General features: G+C 36.3%; 1 protein-coding gene across 2 annotated transcripts; it reads left to right on the top strand.

Annotated features, from left to right (window-relative positions):
* Positions 1–25: 25 nt before the first annotated feature.
* Positions 26–13,305, top strand: GOLT1B (golgi transport 1B). 2 transcript variants are annotated; one of them, XM_035028101.1, is made up of 6 exons: positions 26–194; positions 520–633; positions 5,859–5,950; positions 7,769–7,947; positions 8,884–8,965; positions 10,866–13,305. In XM_035028101.1, exons 1-6 carry the CDS (start codon positions 170–172, stop codon positions 10,902–10,904), a joined length of 531 nt encoding a protein of 176 aa, XP_034883992.1. In that variant the 5' UTR covers positions 26–169; the 3' UTR covers positions 10,905–13,305. The 2 variants fall into 2 exon arrangements, with proteins under 2 accessions (XP_034883992.1, XP_034883993.1); XM_035028102.1 differs by lacking the exon at positions 520–633 and having other exon boundaries at positions 30–194.
* The last annotated feature ends 5,557 nt before the right edge of the window (positions 13,306–18,862 follow it).

Genomic DNA, 18,862 nt, shown 5'->3' with positions numbered 1-18,862 from the left:
TGGATTAGCCAATGGGAAGCGGCCTTGAACCTGGGGTAGGGGCCGCTGCGTGTTTCCGGAAGACGTGGCGGCTCTCCCCTGGGCTGTTTCCCGGCTGCTTTTCTCCCGACTTTGCTTCACACCCTGGGCGCCCCGAGGTGCTGTCGCCGCTGCCCTCACTACTGCAGCCATGATCTCCTTAACAGACACCCAGAGTAAGCACTCGCCCCGGGATCCCCACCTGGATCCTCGCACACTGTTGCTCCAGCTCATCTCGCCCGCCCCTCTGTCCGGGTCAATGAATGAAGCTCCGCGTTGGGGGCGGCGGCCTGCGGGACTGAGCTAGGGATGCGGGGCGCGGAGGGCTGCCTTGAGGGGGCGGGAGCTGGATTTGCGGTGGCAGACCTGGATTGGGACGAGGGTCAGTGGGATCTGGGGAGACGCCCGATCTGGGGAGGGGGAAGTCTTTGCTGAGTGTCTGTCTTGCGCCAGGGGCTCGCCGCTCCCACTCACAGTAAGAAGGGCGCTTTGTTCCTGCAGGTGGCCACAAGAGAAAGTTTGATGCGCGGTGCCCGTGGTTCACCCTTGGGGATGTTTGTGCACATGACAAACTTGGGGTCCTCTACAAGTTACTGGCCGGTTGTTTGGGAAGCGGTATTTTAAGTGTCATCTATTACAGGTTTTGGGTTTTTTTTTGTTTTCTGGGTTTTTTAAATATGCTTACACTTAAATATTTTGAATATTTCGCCTTTGTGCCACCTCTGGAAATGACCTTCCAAAGATTCTTTGAAACTTCACTTTTCTACCACCTAATGTTTCCGCAGGAGTAAAAAGCCACCTTGTGTTCAGTTAAACGATTTCTTTCCTTAATATTGTATAATGTGCTTTGTGGCCTGTTTTATTATTTTAGCATCTCTTTCTGCCTACCACAGAGTTCTCCAGGCCTAGCTTATGTCTCAGGTTAGCATTGCTATCTGTTTCCTTTTCTCTTTCATTATAACACTCCTACTTTTTTTACCCTTTTGTCAACCTTAATCATATTCGTATTTACATATCTGCCCAACCCTGTGGGTCCTATCTTTTAATGGTCATGATAGTCTTTTTGTCTCACTTTGCTTTATCCGCTATGATCTTCGTTTCTTATTCTGCTTCACTTACTTTGATTTTCAAGATTTTAAGAACTAAACAGTCTGTTAAAAATAGAATTTCATTTTGGGCGCCTGGGTGGCTCAGATGGTTAAGCGTCTGCCTTCGGCTCAGGTCATGATCTCAGGGTCCTGGGATCGAGTCCCGCATCGGGCTCCCTGCTCCTTGGGAGCCTGTTTCTCCCTCTGCCTTTCTCTCTCGCTCTGTCTCTCATGAATTAAAAAAAAAAAAAAAATCTAAAAAAAAAAAAATAGAATTTCATTTTAAGTGCCCTATTTTAAAGTGGAGTCTTAAGGTTTGAAGTCATGGCTGACTTGAACTTGACAGAACTTCTAAGGTCTTCTGTATACACTACCACCCCAATCAGGCTCTTCTTCCTGTGGTTGGATGGGTCTGCACCTTGGAGCCACCTGCACTGGCCCAGGAAGGGTACCCATTTTGGTCTATTGGCCTGTTCTGATCAGAAGACACATAAAGTCCTTTTTTTTTTTTTTTTTAACTGTTATAATAGAAACTAGCAATTGTATAAAGGCATCTTCTTTCATTTCACCAAGTACCTTCATATAAATAATTGCACTGAATTTTTATAAGAGCCCAAAAGGCAGGGAGAAGTATATCTCTTTTATAAATTAAAAGAGGCTCGAAAGAAACTCAATGTGTGGTTATAAAGAAAGTGACAGAAAGAGGGCTTGATCCCAGGTCTGCTGGCTCAGAAACTTTTGTGTTCACTGTACCCTACTAAGAAAACTGGATATAAATTTTATTTGAGTTCTGTCTTAGAATGATGTAGTTCTTTCATAGCAAGAATAGATACAACAGTAGATAATTTATCCTACAGAATTATGCATTGATTTTTTTTTTTGAGAGATTGTGTAGGATATTCAGAGTCTCTTGTCTTTGTGATAGTGTTCTGTTCCTCTTGATTGAATCCCAAACTTAAAATTAGGTTGTCCAAAAAAATTAGAATTGTATACCTAAATTGCTAGAATTTGTTTCTAATTCTACTAATTAAAGAAAGTACTTAATCTCTACACAGCTTTTCTAACTGTGAAGGATTATTACTTCTCCTTTCTATCTAAGTCTAATTATTACATAGATTAAAAATCTGAACTATTTATCCTTTGCATAGAGATTTTCTTCTATTGAAGACTTCTTATAGGGACAAGTGCCTGATTTACATTCTTCCAAAATGCAGAACAAGGGGATTGAGTTGGAATATGGGCAGAATAGGGATCATTCTCCTTCATTAAATTGATGAAGAAGATGAAATTATATTCTTCATTGCTCATTTGCCAAATGTTTTAGGTAGGACAGTGGATTGGAACACAAAATGGTTAGTGAAACAAAAGCTCTTTGGATTTCAAATGGTGTTTGTGTGTGTGTTTAACTACAGAAATTGGCCATCATTCAAGTGATTTGCCAAGATTATTCTGGGATTCTGATTCTGGGAGAGGGTGACCAAGCACTGAACAGAATAAAAAAGCAATTCATGATTGTTTTAAGGGGTTCTATAATAGCACTCTCCCCACCCCCCTCCATAAAAACACAAGATTTATTGAGGGGAACAGAGTAGGGTAATTCCCATGCTGCCTCTAGATCTTTACTTCATTATGTCACATTGCCTGAAATCCTACCATGATGTTCAGTTGAGTTGTTCAACTTGGTTGATATTCCGTTGAGTTCTTTATTATGAAATTTTCTGTTTTTTAAAAGGTACAGTAGGAGAGAGAAAACTAATATTAAAATTTTCAACTAAGATATCAAAATGCTAATAGTGATTGCTATTGGATTAAGCATCTTTCCTTGTAAAATTTCCACAAAAAGTTTTTTTTTTCATTTTAGACAAATTTTATTGAACTGCTTTTATCAGATTGTTCTTTGAAAAAAAAAAAAAAAACCCACATACGTAGGCAAGAGGAATGCAGATTGGATAGTTGCACCAGAGAAAGATAAATTTATTTTACTGGGTATGATTCCGGTGGTGAGCGGGCAGCTCTGTGTAGGGCTTTATTAACCAGAGGGCTTATGAATGCTTAGGCACAGGGAAGATGGGAATTCGGGAGATGAGAAAGGACACAGTGAGGCCAGTGAGAGACTTTTGGCCCACTTAGGCCGGGAAATAGTTGGCAACATCATGCCAGTGCCAGTTCTGGCAAATATGTTACAGGCAACTGTCTCCTCCTAGGTTTACACTGGATGAAATAGTCCAAATGTTTTGGTGCCCATGTTACAGTTGTAAGTTGCGGAGTCCAAAAACTGAGTTTGAATTCTAGCCTGACTCCCCACAACCACCACTCTTCTTGCCCAACCGCCTGTGGGCCCCCCCTCCACCGCACACACATACATACATTTGCTGATTCTGTGAGCAAGGGTAAGTTACGAATCTCTTGAGTCTGTGAAATATTAGGCTGGTGCTACTTTTCACCTCACAGTTTGGTTAAACATTTCAGTGAATGTGAAACCATATCCAGATACTGTCTTTTTTCACTGCAGTCAATTTTTAATACTTCTACTAACACCTACTTAGTTGTTAGATGAGAAACTAACCCATTAAACTTGATGCTAACCCATTAAACTTGATCCTAAAGATACTTCCCCCAGAAGTTCAGTATGCTCCAGTGTCCTTGAGTTTCATTTAATCAAACATATTTAACCTGAAAAAAAAAAAAATCCTGTAGAAAGCAATATGATGTAATAGTTAAGCACAGGGACTGAGTTCAAATGCTTAACCAGAAGTGTGACTCTAAGCAAAGTCGTTTCTCTAAACCTCAATTTCCTCCATCTCTAAAAGGATGTAATCACACCTAGCTTGCAGTAGTATGGGAAGGATTAAGTTATATAAGGTATGTAAAGCACCCCATAATGGATAATTCATGGCAAATTCTCAGTACATAGTAGGTGTACTTCCATATAATTTCCTTCTGATGAACAAACATCTCAAAATTTTGGGGGCGCCTGGGTGGCCAGTCCAACTCTTGATTTCAGCTCAGGTCATGATCTCAGGGTCATAAGATTGAGCCCTTCTTCCGGCTCCCCAGTCAGCACGGCGCCTGCTTGAGATTCTTTGCTCTCCCTCTCCCTCCTCCTCTCCACCCACCCGCGCTATCTCTCTCTCTTGAATAAATAAAATCTTGAAAAAAAACTCAAAATTTTTATGTAATCATTAGGATAATTTATGAAAAGGTAGAAATTAGTCATATTCAAATCACTCAACTGCCAGTGACTAAATCCTAACTACTAAGTAGTTATACAATGGAATTTTGCTTGTTCTTTTGTCCATACTTTCCTCTAGGAAATTATGTCTGACAGCTAAACAGTTATTTTGGTCAAGTCTCTTAAGGGATGAAAGTATTAGCCTCACATTTTCATAGGATTTTGTGTCTGTGGAATACACTAATGTATATTTATATGCCAGGACCTGAATTCTTTTAGACTAACTTTGAGGAAAAAGGTAGTTGGAATGGAAGGCAATAGTTAACTGTAAATTGAGGAGGTGGGAGATGTAGAAAAATATATGATAGAAGTTTTCAACTCATCAGAACATTTTACAAGGCTTAAAATTTTTTTTTAAGTAGCTGTGACCTAGGTTTTGGCTTTCTGGAGCCGAGGCCAAAAAGTTAAGTAACAGATCAGAAATCATTAATAGTGTATTTAGAATTGGGTTTCCAAAAATATGGTTGTTTCTGCTCTTGTTTCATTATTTCATGCAGATAGTATGTATCTGGGTAAAATAAGGATTGGTAAGTATTTCCTGAAAGCAAAACTAAAATAATCAAAGAGGTGACTTAGTGGCTTATGCTTTTAGCACTAACAGAAGTTAAGAATCCTCAGACTAAAAAGATAAGACCAAGAGAATGTAAAGGTAATAAAATTATGAGTTTTATATAAGGATGAACATAAACTTCAATGCTTACACTTCATTCACCACCGTACACTCGGTACCTACAAGAGATGCTGGCATCTAGGAGTTGATCAACTGTTCTTTGTTTTTGAATGAAAAGAGTAAAACCCCAGCATATTAAAATATTAAGTAAAACTGTTCTTTGAAACTTTTGGAGAGCTGATATTAGGACTTAGACACTAAGTGTGTGAATGGATTCATGGTTTAGATAATTTATAGAAGATAAATTCATATCATCAAGAAGTTAAAAGTGATGACTAACCTCTTGAAAATTAACTTTTGAGGAGACAAGATGATTCTCAAAATATTGCCCTTGTGAGAAGCAGTGTATCATCGAGTGAAGTATATTGTGCTGACCTATGGTAGCATTTCCACTGGGTTAAAGAAGGAATTAATTTAAGAGGAGAAAGAAGTAACTCTAGATGTTGTGCATATAAATAATAGTCCTAGGATATGAAAGGAGATAAATAGTAAAAGAAAACCATATATTTATGTCTGATGCCAGAGGCGTCCTTGGGAGGGAAAAAATACATAATCAAAGGTTTAAAATCCTGATTATCTTCCTCTATCATGCATATGTTTATGAGAAGTGCTATCTCTCATATAAGGATTAGAGATTTCCATTTATATTTTAAATTTTGAAGTTATTTGCTGATGTTAGTTTAATTTATTATAGATCTTAATAAATGTCATAAAATTAATCTGCAATGTTGGGGACCTATTTTCTTATATCAGCCAAAAGAAAAACTGAAAAATTTTCTTACTTAGTTTACCGGGATCTTAATGTAACTTTTATTTTTCTTTACCCTTAACTATATAACTTATATTGCAGAAATTGGAATGGGATTAACAGGATTTGGAGTGTTTTTCTTGTTCTTTGGGATGATTCTCTTTTTTGACAAAGCACTACTGGCTATTGGAAATGTAAGTTTTTCAACATATATTTTAACTAAATTCATAAGGAAACGTTAATTACAAATGAATTATTGCCTGCTATTAAATCGGGGGGAAATAATTCACTGTTACTCATGTAAAGATTCCTATTATCTTCTCTGTTTACATCAGAAATAAAACCTGTTTAGGCCTGGGTGGCTCAGTTGATTAAGCACCTGCCTTCCACTCAGGTCACGATATCAGGTTCCTGGGATCGAGCCCGCATCATCGGGGGCTCCCTGCTCAGTGAGAAGCCTGCTTCTCCCTCTCCCTCTGCTTCTCCTCCTGCTTTTGCTCGCTCTCTTTCTGTCACAGAAATAAAATCTTTTAAAAAATTAAAAAAAAAAAACCTGTTTAAGTAACAGGTAAACACTTAAAGAGGTTTTTGAGTGACTGTTGAGTGTTTGATATGTAATACACAATAGATTAAATCAAGGCTGCCTTTAGATAGGAGTTCAAAATAGATGACTTGGTAGTCCCCATGTCTTGGTAAATTTATTAATATGTTTGACTTAAAACATATGACTTGAAACATTTGGTTCAATAGCATAAAATAAACAGATTTTTAAAAACCATTTAAACCTCTTAATATGCCTGTATATTAACAGTCAGCTTGCTGAGAAAGGTATATGTGTTGTTTATTTGGAATGTGTACTTTGTTGTCCATGTGTGAAGGTTGTGCAAGAGTTCTAGAAATAAATCATAACCCTTTTAAGAAGACAACAAAGTTACTGAATAATATTAAATATATTTGAAATGTATATTACCATAGAGCTTTTAATTGGAAATTAGAAAATATAAAGGTTAACAAAACTATTCAGAATTGGTATTTTTTTTTTTAAAGATTTTATTTATTTATTTATTTACTTGAGAGAGAGAGAGAGCACGTACGAGCAGGGCAGAAGGAGAGGGGCCAAGCAGACTCCCGGCTGAGCAGGGAGCCTGAGACAGGGCTTGATCCCAAGACTCTGGGATCATGACCTGAGCCAAAGGCAGATGCCCAACCCACCGAGCCACCCAGGCACCCTCAAAATTGGTATTTTAATTAATAAATAAGTAGCATTGCTATCTGAGAATATGAAGCTTAACCATTAGGCTCAATCAATACTTGTGTGAAAAATTTTTCATTAAAGATAGTTACAAAGAAAGGCAAGATATTGGGAATAAAACCTGGGGGGAAAGCAAGCTTTTAATCAATGACCATTTCTGGCTCACTATCTGGAAACATACAAAATATATGTATATTTGAGAACATATGGCTTTATTTTTATTTCTGCTGCCACCAGAGATTCTGGGATTAGTAAGACTAGAATCCTCTTCCTGGCTTTGCATGGTTTCTTCTATCATCTTGGCCATGTCAGTATTTCTCCCACCCATAGGCACTCCTATAGCCTGTGGTGAAGTGTGCAGAACCAGCAGTACTTTCGGGTGACGTGTTTATGGACAGCCTTCCTCTTTTGCCTGGCCCCTCCCCTGTTTAACTAAAGCTCTCTCCATCTTGCTTACCTGGGAGAACCACTGCATATGTGCATGCCCATTGGTAACATCTGATCTTTCTTTGGTTCTCTTTTTCTCCATTTAATCAAGATAGAAGAGGACTGAGAAGAGTGGAATCCAGCTCCAACTTTTGCATGCTTAGCCCACTCCTTGATTCTGCCTCTTGGCATGCTTCATAGTTTCCTTCAGCCAGTTGCCCCCACTAAGAGACAGATGTACTGCTTTTTATTATATTTAGCTTTGACCTTGCTTTTCAAATCTATGCAGTATGTTTAACTACTTTTTCTATCTCGCATTTTCTTTCTCTTCTAGGTTTTATTTGTGGCTGGCTTGGCTTTTGTCATTGGTTTAGAAAGAACATTCAGATTCTTCTTCCAAAAACATAAAATGAAAGCTACAGGATTTTTCCTGGGTGGAGTATTTGTAGTCCTTATTGGTTGGCCTTTGATAGGCATGATCTTTGAAATTTATGGATTCTTTCTCTTGTTCAGGTAAGGCAATTATTTTATTGTACTTTTTCTCTTTCAATAAACCAGTATGTCAAATAATTAACTATTATAAAAACCCAGATATTTGCATCAGCATGAGTACAAACACCATAATTTTCTCAAGCGGATTTTTGTTTGCATTGAATCTTTTATTGAATCTCTTTAATTCAGTCAACTATAAAAATGTTTATTAAATATAGATGATTGCCAATAAGGTCATTATCTTGTATTTTCAATGCAGTAGGTTTTATTGGGATTTTAAGGCACTGTCTTTCTATTTAAGGCACTTTGCATTTAAGGCACTTTGTCTGTTATTTTTAGCAACTAAACAGTGATACATACATACATATAGCATTTTAATTCATAGAACCTGATACTGCATAGTTACTGCCACTTGATGACAATTCTTTTAGTATATACAGTCATTAGAAAATTTTGTACTGAACACACTATGGTAGATTTTGACCAGTCAATATTTTACAAATGCTAGTTACTAAGTGAATAAACAATAGTATTCTATGTGAGAAAATACCTTTAAATAAGGTTGGTTTAATTATTTATTCAAAAAATGTATATCCTTTATCTTCTGTCTGCCAAACACTGTGTTGTTATTCACGGGAGACATAAAACTGAATTAAGTGTCAAATCTGCTTTAGAGAATCTCTCATTTCTGATATGGGAAACAGACTATAAAGATACCAGCAGGATATAGTAGTAATGTGTTATAGATGTATAAGCACAATACAATAGGAGTATAATTAAGAAAGAGATCATATCCGGGGAGAGGTAAGAAACATTACCACTAAAGGTAACATTTGAAATTTAAAGTCTCTAAAACATTCAAAATTTTAAGTGGATCCTTTCTTTTTACCTGGTTAGCAATTGATTTTGGTAATAAAGAATCTGTAAGTTCTGAGAACCTTTTTTCCTTCTTCCTAGGGGCTTCTTTCCTGTGGTCATTGGCTTTATTAGAAGAGTGCCAGTCCTTGGATCCCTCTTGAATTTACCTGGAATTAGATCAGTAAGTTATCATGTATTAGAAATAAAATTTTTAAACCATCAAAATAATACTTTTTGTGTTCTTTACCTCTAGAAATACAAGTAATTGATACCTGATTAATTGATGTTTTTTATTATGATATAAATTATTACATCACCATAGATCATGGTTACCATGAATACCAGAGAAAATAATCATTGCTAACTGTAAAAAACCTGAAATTTTATTTCATTATATCCATTTTTAATATTCTCGATTTTTTTTAAATGTAACTCAGATTGATATGCTATGCTACCTTTCTCTTTGAGAGTTCAAGACCCTTTTCAATTAACTTTTATATGATTTCTAATTTTAGAAGCCGTTATGTAAAAAGGACATCATTATATCTAATAATATTTTCTTTCTTAGACTGTATCACCAAATAGCATGCATTAAGATAATTAAATCAAGCACGATTATAGTGGAAGTCAGATGATAAAATTCTGTTCCCAGCTCTCTCCACAATTTGAATGATCTCATCAAATCTGTTCCTCCAACATGGGCGATCAACTTCCTAAAGTTGTTTACAGACATTTGTAGATGTTTATAGAGAGATAATCCATAGCATTTACTGGTTTCTCAGAGAGCTAAAGGATGGCTTACCCACTGAAGAATGGGTTTTGCTGTAAGACAAAATCTCATTTCCAACCTCAAGTCAATTTTACACTCAGAATTTTACCACCTAGACAACCTAGATGTTTGAAGTTACCTTTGGAGAGAGAATGTTGTGCTTTCTTTCCACGTAAATTTACCTTAAAATCCTAATGAGCCTATGGTACTTTCAAAGCAGCTTTTAGTTTTGGCATGCCATTCATCTATTTATAATAATATAAAATGTTGGAATGTGGGCTTATAGAGGGTTATGTTCAGATTTCATTTACATTAATCTCCAAACTCATACTGTAGTCAATGTTGTTTTTACTTAGAATGGCTTTTGAATTTATCGAAACTTCTAGTTATACAGTTGTGTAATCATTATTCACGTCCTTAATTTAAGGGTTCTTCAGTATTTGCATAAGTGGACACCCAGTGCTGTAAATTGTTTCCTATGATTATTACTTCATTATAATAAATGATTCAGTAAAAATGTGAGTAGTGAAATGAAAGGAAGGGTTAAATGATTGCTAGATTTTGATAGTATTATGACTACTTGGGTTATATAACTTTTAATATATCTCCACTAATGATTTTGTTTCAATATTTGCATCACCATCTGGAATGCTGAAGAAGGCCCAATTGCTTTACGTTTGGGGTAGACTAGCCAAAGTGAATAACAACTTACATTAATGTGTGTGAAAATTTATATTCAGTACCTATAAATTTATGCTCACCTCATTACATCTATTTTTAATGCCCATGCCACTTTCAGTCTGAAGTCCAGAATACACATTTAAAGTATTTTTAGTCAATAGCTGTTAATTACTGAACTTAATGGAGTTCAATCTGTTTGTTCAAAGACTACATAGGCCCAGAAGAGATCCTCAGTAATGGTCAGTTGAAATACCTTATTGGGTTCATTGATGCATGAATGGCTGACATTTCAGTTTTTTATTTATTTTTTTATTTTTTTGTTAAGCTAGCAGTGTTAACTTCATTTTGTCCGATTGTTTTATTCATCGTGTTGCATTTCTCGTGTTGTACCCTTAAAGTCATATGCATAACATGTCATGCAAAAACAACCTTAGCAAAGAACATTTTTTTATACACATTTATGTGTTAAGAGATTGTGGTGAGTAGGACTGGATTAACCATTGTCAGTCACACCTTAAATTTCCACAAATCTTATAAAGCTGGGTTTTTAATCAACACTTAAAATGTTGATACAATGTTTTTATAAAGATCTGGGCTTTCTTCTAATTACCTGTTTTTCTTCTCCTTGCAGTTTGTAGATAAAGTTGGAGAAAGCAATAATATGGTATAACAACAAGTGAATTGAAGACTCATTTAAAATATTGTATTATTTATAAAATCCTTTGAAGAATATTCAGCACAAAATTAAATTACATGAAATAGCTTGTAATGTTCTTTACAGAAGTTTAAAACGTATAGTCTACAAAGTACCAATAGCAGTTAACAAAGAGGCAATGAGAACAGGCTTCTAATCAAGTGATCTAAGAAGTCAGCAAGCAAACTAAAGGAGATGAATCTATGTTACAATACTTATTGAAACTCTTGAAGGTGATTTTTATTGTTTATCCACAACGTGCAAAACACAGCCATCCTTGGAGAACTGTGGGGCCTGTTTCTTTTCTTCTTATTTTGAAGGCGCAGGAGCACCCGTAGGTCTTTGCTTTTTAGAAATATCCACTGGAATGGCAAAAGTATTTCCAGTTGCACTGTGTGTCTGAAAGTGATGCCTGAGTTAGATTGGATTATGTCATTTAATGTATTAAAACCAAGGAAAACCCAGTTTTGATGTATGAATCACTTTTTTTTTGTGAACATATGGTTAAAATAAAACATTTGTGGTTCTTCTGATTCTTAATATTTTAAAGCCGGATGAAAATCTGAACTAGATATTCACTGTCAGTTATGCAAAGGTCATTCTTTATAACTAAACACTCCGGAACTACTCATACTTCTTGAGAATCTGACCTAATTATCTGTATCCTTTGTTATATGTAAGCATCTAACAAAAACCATGAAGTAGTCTGTTACATGCCTTGTTTCATTGAATAGTCTTTTATTTAAGATACCAAACGATGCAAACCAAATGGATTTTTCCGTCATGGTGTAGTTTTTCTTTTTTTTTTTTTTTTCTTTTTTTTTAATTTTAGTAGTGATTTTATCATTTTGCTTTTCATAAATTAAATAACTATTGATAATGTTTGAAATGTAACATGTTAAAAGGTTAAACTTATATTTGTTAAGGGCTTTTCATGAAAGCTGAGTTTTCCTTTATTTTTAGCTTTTTTCCTAACATAAAAATGCATGATGAATGCTTCATAAGATCACTCTTCATCTTGAGTTCATGGAGAAAATATCTGAATTCACATGCTAAAGGTAGTTTACTGTAATTAAATGGGCTATAGTTTCTTAAAAACACGACACTAAAAAAATGTTGTTTTTTTTCTACCATTGATGCTTGACTGACAGGAAGAAACAGGGGTCGTTTCTTCATTAGTAGTTTTCCAAGGTGGCAGCTTTTTTGGTAGAGGTAAGAATATATGTCAACAGCCATAGTACTGTTTGTTTTACCACTGATGATTGCACTATTTACTTTTTTTTAACAGTTGCAAAGCTTTTTAATGCACAAAATCATAACTGAAATTTGTGATTTTTATTTACAAACATGTCTACAAAATATATCACAGCTTATGTTATTTTTAGTTAAATCTCAATGCACAGAGAACTCCCATCCTTGCTTGTCTAAAGAAGGAAAGACTTGGTATATAGTTTAATGGTTCAGTCTTGTGGATTATTGTCTTTTGGTACTGGCATTTGACTTATGACATAATCTGTGAAACTAGATGATATTGACAAACTGAGACTCCTACCTCAATAGTTCATGGAATAATAAGAGACCTAGTGTTGTGTCTAATGTTCTTCAAAAAAGTAATATCCTCATTTGGAGAGTGTCAAATATATACATATTTTGGGGATCGACTTATACAAGTTGCCCTGTAGGACTCTTATACATATTTTTGACTGATCCATATTATTTTCAGTGGCTAGATAATTCTATCTTTTTAGAACAAGAACTGTATCTGTTAATGTAAGGAACATCTGTATTATTTAACTCCTTTGTAGACATGAATTTCTATCAAAATGTTCTTTGCACTGTAACAGATCTCTTTTTCAAAATCTTACTTCAGAAGCGTTATTAGAAGTTGTGTAAAGGATTTGATGATCTCCCAGTCCTTAGTAAGATTGAGAGGCTGGAGCAGTTTTCAGTTTTCAGAGTCCACAGTTAATTTCAAATGTGAGTTTGGGACTGCTTGGCAGCATTGTATATTTCTTCTCAGAACCACTGATGAGGCTCTATTTTTAAACATATTAGTCTTCTGACAGAAAGCACTGTACATTATATTGTTTCTTTCCAAAATTAGCCTTCTGTCTTTGTGACAAAAATGTACTTTGATTATTGCTATAAAGATGGAGCAAAAGGTCTAATACTACTTAGCCTTAAGTGTACCTGGCATTGTTCAAATGTATTTTCTGTAACAGAAACATACTTGCAATGTTTTTCTTTTCCCCTTATAAATTGTAATTTCTGGAATACTGCTGCTTTAAAAAGTCTCACAGTCAGATTATATGATCTAACAATTGAATATTGTAAATACACTTGTCTTACCTCTCAATAAAAGGGTACTTTTTATTAATTGGTGGTTGTCTTAGCTTGGGCTGCTATAACAAAATTCTGTGGACTGGGCAGCTTAAACAGACACTTATTTCTCACAGTTGTGGATGTGGAGAAGTCCAAAAAGAAGGTGAGGGTAGATTCAGTTATTGGTGAGGACCCTCTTTGTGGCTTGCAGAACTGCCTTCTTGCTGCATCTTCATACGGCAGAGAGCGCTTTAGTCTCTTCATCTTATAAGGACACCAATCCCATCATGCTTCCCCAAAACCCCACCTCCAAATACCCTCATATTGGTGGTTAGGGTTTCAACATATGAATTTGGGGAAAATACATATTCAGTCCTTAACCATGGTCAAATGTATCTTTCTAATGAAATTCTAAAAATTAATTTAGCATTGCGCAATAACTCACCTCTTTTTTTAAAATTAGCCTTATATGCAGTTTTCCTTTTTTTATAAAATGGTCATCACATTTTCCATTTCCAAATTGTTTAAATGTAATCATAAGTAGAAATGGACTTCAGGTAAAAAAGTGGGCAGTGAATTTAGAAATAGTGGAGAAATATTTAAATTTTTTTTCTCAAAATGAAAAGAATTGGCTAACTGAACATAAAAAAATTAAAATTAATAATAATAGTAATGAGAAGAATAATACAATAAGTATTTGTGACAGACAAAACCACTTCAGTGTTTTGATTATAAATTTTGGTAAGGCTAAAAATCACTGGCCATGTCTACCACTTAAAGTACCCCATAAGTATTTGTTGAATCCAATACTTGAACTGCAGGTCTTGACTATTGTCTGGTGAACCAGAAGTCTTAAGTCTCTTTTAATGGGTATCTTTCTAACCTTGTCCTCTGTGCTGAAAGGTTCCAACCTCTACCCTTCTGCTACCTTTACCCCATGTAGGAGGTAGGACACAGAAGTAGGATGCCCCAAATGGCACACTTTTCCACAACCTTACCTCTACTAGCTCTCAAGACCTAATCAAAAGTCCATGTCTGTCATATCTTTCTTGACCCACTATAGCAAAACAGCTGGTCCATCCTTGTCCTCTCATAGAACTTTCCACTTGTTTGTATTATTTGATTACAGAAAAGAGATTCTCGAGGTTCAACGCCTTAAGTAAAAGGAAGACAGTAGACGCTGACCAATGAATGGGGAGTTTTATTTTGGAGAGCAGGCCTTCTCTGTGCCGCTGAATCTGACTGGTAGCCCTTTGAGGAAATGACTTCTGTTTGTGAGACAGCCGGCCTATAGGGTAGACCGGCCCTGGTACTGAATAAAGCCAAAGTAGGAGAATGAACCAATGACCTCATTCATATTATACCAAAATCCTCTATTCTGTCATCAAAGAAGTAATTTGGATCTTTTATTATAACAGCCATATTATCCAGGTAACTACCCAAGTTTCTATGTAAACACAATAATCACTAACCTTGTAAAATACAATTTAAACAGTGACCATTATTGTATAAATGGACCTGGGCATGATCCAGTCAACTGGAAGAATTCAGGTAACGTCAGTGATACGGGCAAAATGGTCTCCATTGAATATGCCTTTAAAAAATGTTTATCTTAATTTGTCCAATGCCCATTGCCTGGTCATAATGTCAGCAGAACAAAATTCAATTGTTTTATCTGTCAAGTGCTTTCATCAAAAAACTTTTCTTAGCCCATTTCTAAGCTTGGACCTGTAAAAGTCCTAAAGTGTTACGATTTAACAAAATCGTATTAAGAGGCAATGCCATTTTAGACAAATGCATTCTAGGATGTTGCTTTTGATAAGACTACAATATTGATAATATGTCAAAACCATTCTCCTCATTTGTGCGTATTATGCTGAAAATGGCAGCTTTGACGTAAAGCATCTGCTTGTGAATTCATTAGCTAAACTTTCATAAGCAAACTACATCATACCTTTTTCCTTAAAATCGTAAATTCAAGACACAGTTTTATCGGTGAATCATTTTCCTGTCCCTCTTTCTAAAATGTTTATGTGTTTTTGGTACGGAGAGGGGGAAATAGGCATTTTGCTTGTTAGGTTAGCTAGCAATTGGGTTTCACTTATGAGTTCATTTGAAACAAACACATGTATAATTTTATTTCTTTTATTGCCCTTTTTTGGAAGTTGCTATAATCCCTTGAAATTAAATCCTAAAATCCTGAAGTCTAATATTTAAAGAAATATTAAGATTTTACCCAGTTTTGGTGTTAACCTATTAGTCCTTGGTTTTTATTCTTTCCCTTCTTCTAACATTGTGAGAAACACTACAGTAATGGTTTTGGCTCCTTCTTGCTTGACTTATATTTTAAAAGGAGTAAATATTCCACAAATTTCTACCTACAGACAACTTTCTGTATTCCATTCTCATTTACTAACCAAACCTCATGTCTTTACAGGCTGGCAAGTCTAAATATCAATCGCCCAAATCCCAATCTCTCCTACACAAGTATTTGCAGATAGATCTCATCAGCCCCTCAAACTTCAATCCTGAATCCAATTTATCTGTTCTGTCCTCATACTCCTTGATATTTCTATGGCTAACCATTCTCCCAGCCACACAGACTCCAAAGTTACATTTTTTTTAAATTTTATGTTATTATGTTATGTTAATCACCATACATTACATCATTAGTTTTTGATGGAGTGTTCCGTGATTCATTGTTTGCGTATAACACCCAGTGCTCCATGCAGTATGTGCCCTCTTTAATACCCATCACCAGGCTAACCTATCCCCTCACCCCCCTCCCCTCTAGAATCCTCAGTTTGTTTCTCAGAGTCCATAGTCTCGCATGGTTCGTCTCCCCCTCCGATTTCCCCGCCTTCATTTTTCCCTTCCTACTATCTTCTTTTTTTTTTCAAAGTTTCATTTTTATCACTTATATCCTCTAAAGCTTTACTACTCAAAATGTCCTAGGATCAGTGGAGTAACATCCATCAGCGTCACCTGGGAGTTTATTAGAAATGCAGAATTTCAGTGATTCAGTTGGTTAAGTGCCTACCTTAGGCTAAGGTTATGATCCCAGGGTCCTGGGAAGGAATCCCAGTGTCAGGCTCCCTGCTCAGCAGGGAGCCTACTTCTCCCTCTCCCTCTGCCCCTCCCACCTGCTCATGCTCTCTCTCAAATAAATAAAACCTTAAAAAAAAAAAAGACATGCGGAAGTTCAGATCTCACTCCACCTGTACTAAATCAGAATCTGTATCTTTACAAGGTTCCCAGATGATTCACATGCATATTAATTCCTAAGGAGCACTACTCTAACTTTTAGAGGAAAGGGATTTTCTTTCTTACCTTACCTTAGCCTATCTTCTTACCTTAGCCTATGGTGGGTACTCAGGTCCTTGTTCAGTATCTGCCTATGTATGTAATTGTTTCCCCTGGATATTGACCTAGTTTGCATCCTTTCCCTCTTGCCTTCTACACATTCCTTTAAAGCAGTTACTTTCTCTTTAGCATTATCAATGTCTCCTCCTGATCATCTCCATCAGCATATGTGTTCTGCAAATGGTTTGTTAGTTGGCATCACGGGAAACCAACAAACCTGATTTTAGCAGGACACTCCAGGGGTGTCCGCATCCTGGAATCTGACATGAGCACTGTAGGCAGTATTGTCCCTGCAAACTCAAACCTACCGCAACCACTGCTGCACCAGAAAATGTCTCTCCTGATTCCCACTTTCCTCCATCCTAGCTCCAGATTTCCCATCCAAGTGGGTCTGATTGGTGAAGCATGTGTCATGTGCCCACATCCTACCTGACAGGGAGGCTGAGAAAATGAGTGTCTGACATTTTCACCTTGCACAATAGAAGGAAGGCTTTGTCTCCCACCAAGATTCATAATGCCATAATTCATAATTTAGGGAATTTTAGGAATTCCCTAAAAATGAAAGGGTTCAGATGTTACTGAAAGGCCAAAAAATAATAGCACACTTCCACCACACTCAAGCATCTAATCTTTAAAAAAATTTTTTTTCATTTTTCCTTGCCCCCTTTTAGTGAAATGTAGTGAAGCTAACTTAAAAATGCTATCTGCACTTGTCTTTATTTCCTCATATCCTATTCACTTTCAACCCACTCCAATCTAGCTTATGTCCTCAAAAACCATCATATTTCCAAATCCAGTGCACACTTGCTGGTGCTCATCTACTATGACCTCTCAACGTCGTTGGATATTCTGCTGGCTTCCTCGGTCTCATGGTCTCCAGGAATTTCTCTTTTCTTTCTGGTATCTTCACCTCAACTTGCTTTGCTGGCTCTCCCTTTGCTCATTTCTGCATGTTTGTTTTCATAGCTCTGTCCCTGCTTCTCTTCTTTAATTCCATTCACTCTCAAAGTGTTCTCGTTCAATCCCTTTCCTGCCTTAAAATTCTCACAATTCTTAAATTTGACAATTTCTGCCCTTAGAAAAAAATCTAGGCTGGTGACCTCTTTGCTGAGCTGTGTAGAGTTTTGCATTTCCAACTGCCTACTTCACACTTCAACTTAGATCTTTAATGTATGTTTTAATCTTAATATTGAAATTTAAGTCCCCTCTCTAAACTGGAGTCTCCCAATTTCAGTAAATGGCTTTATCATAACCAATGTTTAAGCCAGAAGCCCAAGACTCATCCTTGATTTGTTTTTCTTATACGCTCTTATCCCATTTATCCACAGGTTCTGAATTTTCTACCTCCAACAAACATCCCAAATTCATTTACAGCTCTCCATTCCCTGCAAGTCCCACCCAAGTCTAAGCCATCATCGTCTTTTGCTTATGACCATGTTTCCATATGAACCATTTCTTCCTCTCTGACCTCATTTCAAAGTACTCTCCCTTATCACCCCATGACCACTCAGTTTGGCCTCATTGGTCTCCCTATTCCTCAAACAAGCCAAGCTCTTTGCCACCCCAAGATTTTGTTTTTCTTTCTTCTGCCTGTTTCACTAATTCTCACTCTGATTCATCTCATGTCTGACTCTACCTGATCTTTCCAGAACCCCCTCAATTGCTGCCTTCCCTAAAGTAACCCAGCACTTATCACATCACCTCGCTTATTTTTACTTTATAAAGCATTTAAAACATTTATAATTACCTAATTTACCTGTTGACTAGTTTACAGAATTTCTCCCCTGACCAGAAGATAAGCTTGATCACAGTAAAGACCGTGTCTTTTTAATGCATGGCTGTGTCCCTTGAACTAGAAAGAAAAATGTCTGATACATAGTAGGCATTCAATAAATGTTTGTTAAATAATTGAATGGATACATAAGTGAAGGAGTGATGTTGAATTCCATTGAGATTCCCTAACATTTTTATTTCTACCCATTTGATTCATGTTTAGTCATCAGTGATAGCTTGATAACCAGCTACCCAAGACAAGTTCACTTATTTATTCATTTACTTTTGATTCAGCCTGGGCTTTTTAATCATTTTCTCTACTACTAATAATAAATACTTTGGGAAGCTAGTGGGAAAAGCAAAAACAATGATGCTGATATATTCAGAATATCTCCTGGCTGATGTGGTCAGTATGTAAATAAGTGATGTCCACTCATCAATCATTTCTTTACTTCCTGCGAACGAATCTCCCTGGA

The sequence above is a fragment of the Mirounga leonina genome, unplaced genomic scaffold (assembly GCF_011800145.1).
Source record: "Mirounga leonina isolate KUSES-001 unplaced genomic scaffold, KU_Mleo_1.0 Mir_201, whole genome shotgun sequence".
In the NCBI taxonomy this organism is placed as follows: domain Eukaryota; kingdom Metazoa; phylum Chordata; class Mammalia; order Carnivora; family Phocidae; genus Mirounga; species Mirounga leonina.
Note: the sequence above shows the minus strand (reverse complement) of the source record. Positions and strands in the feature narration are given on the sequence as shown.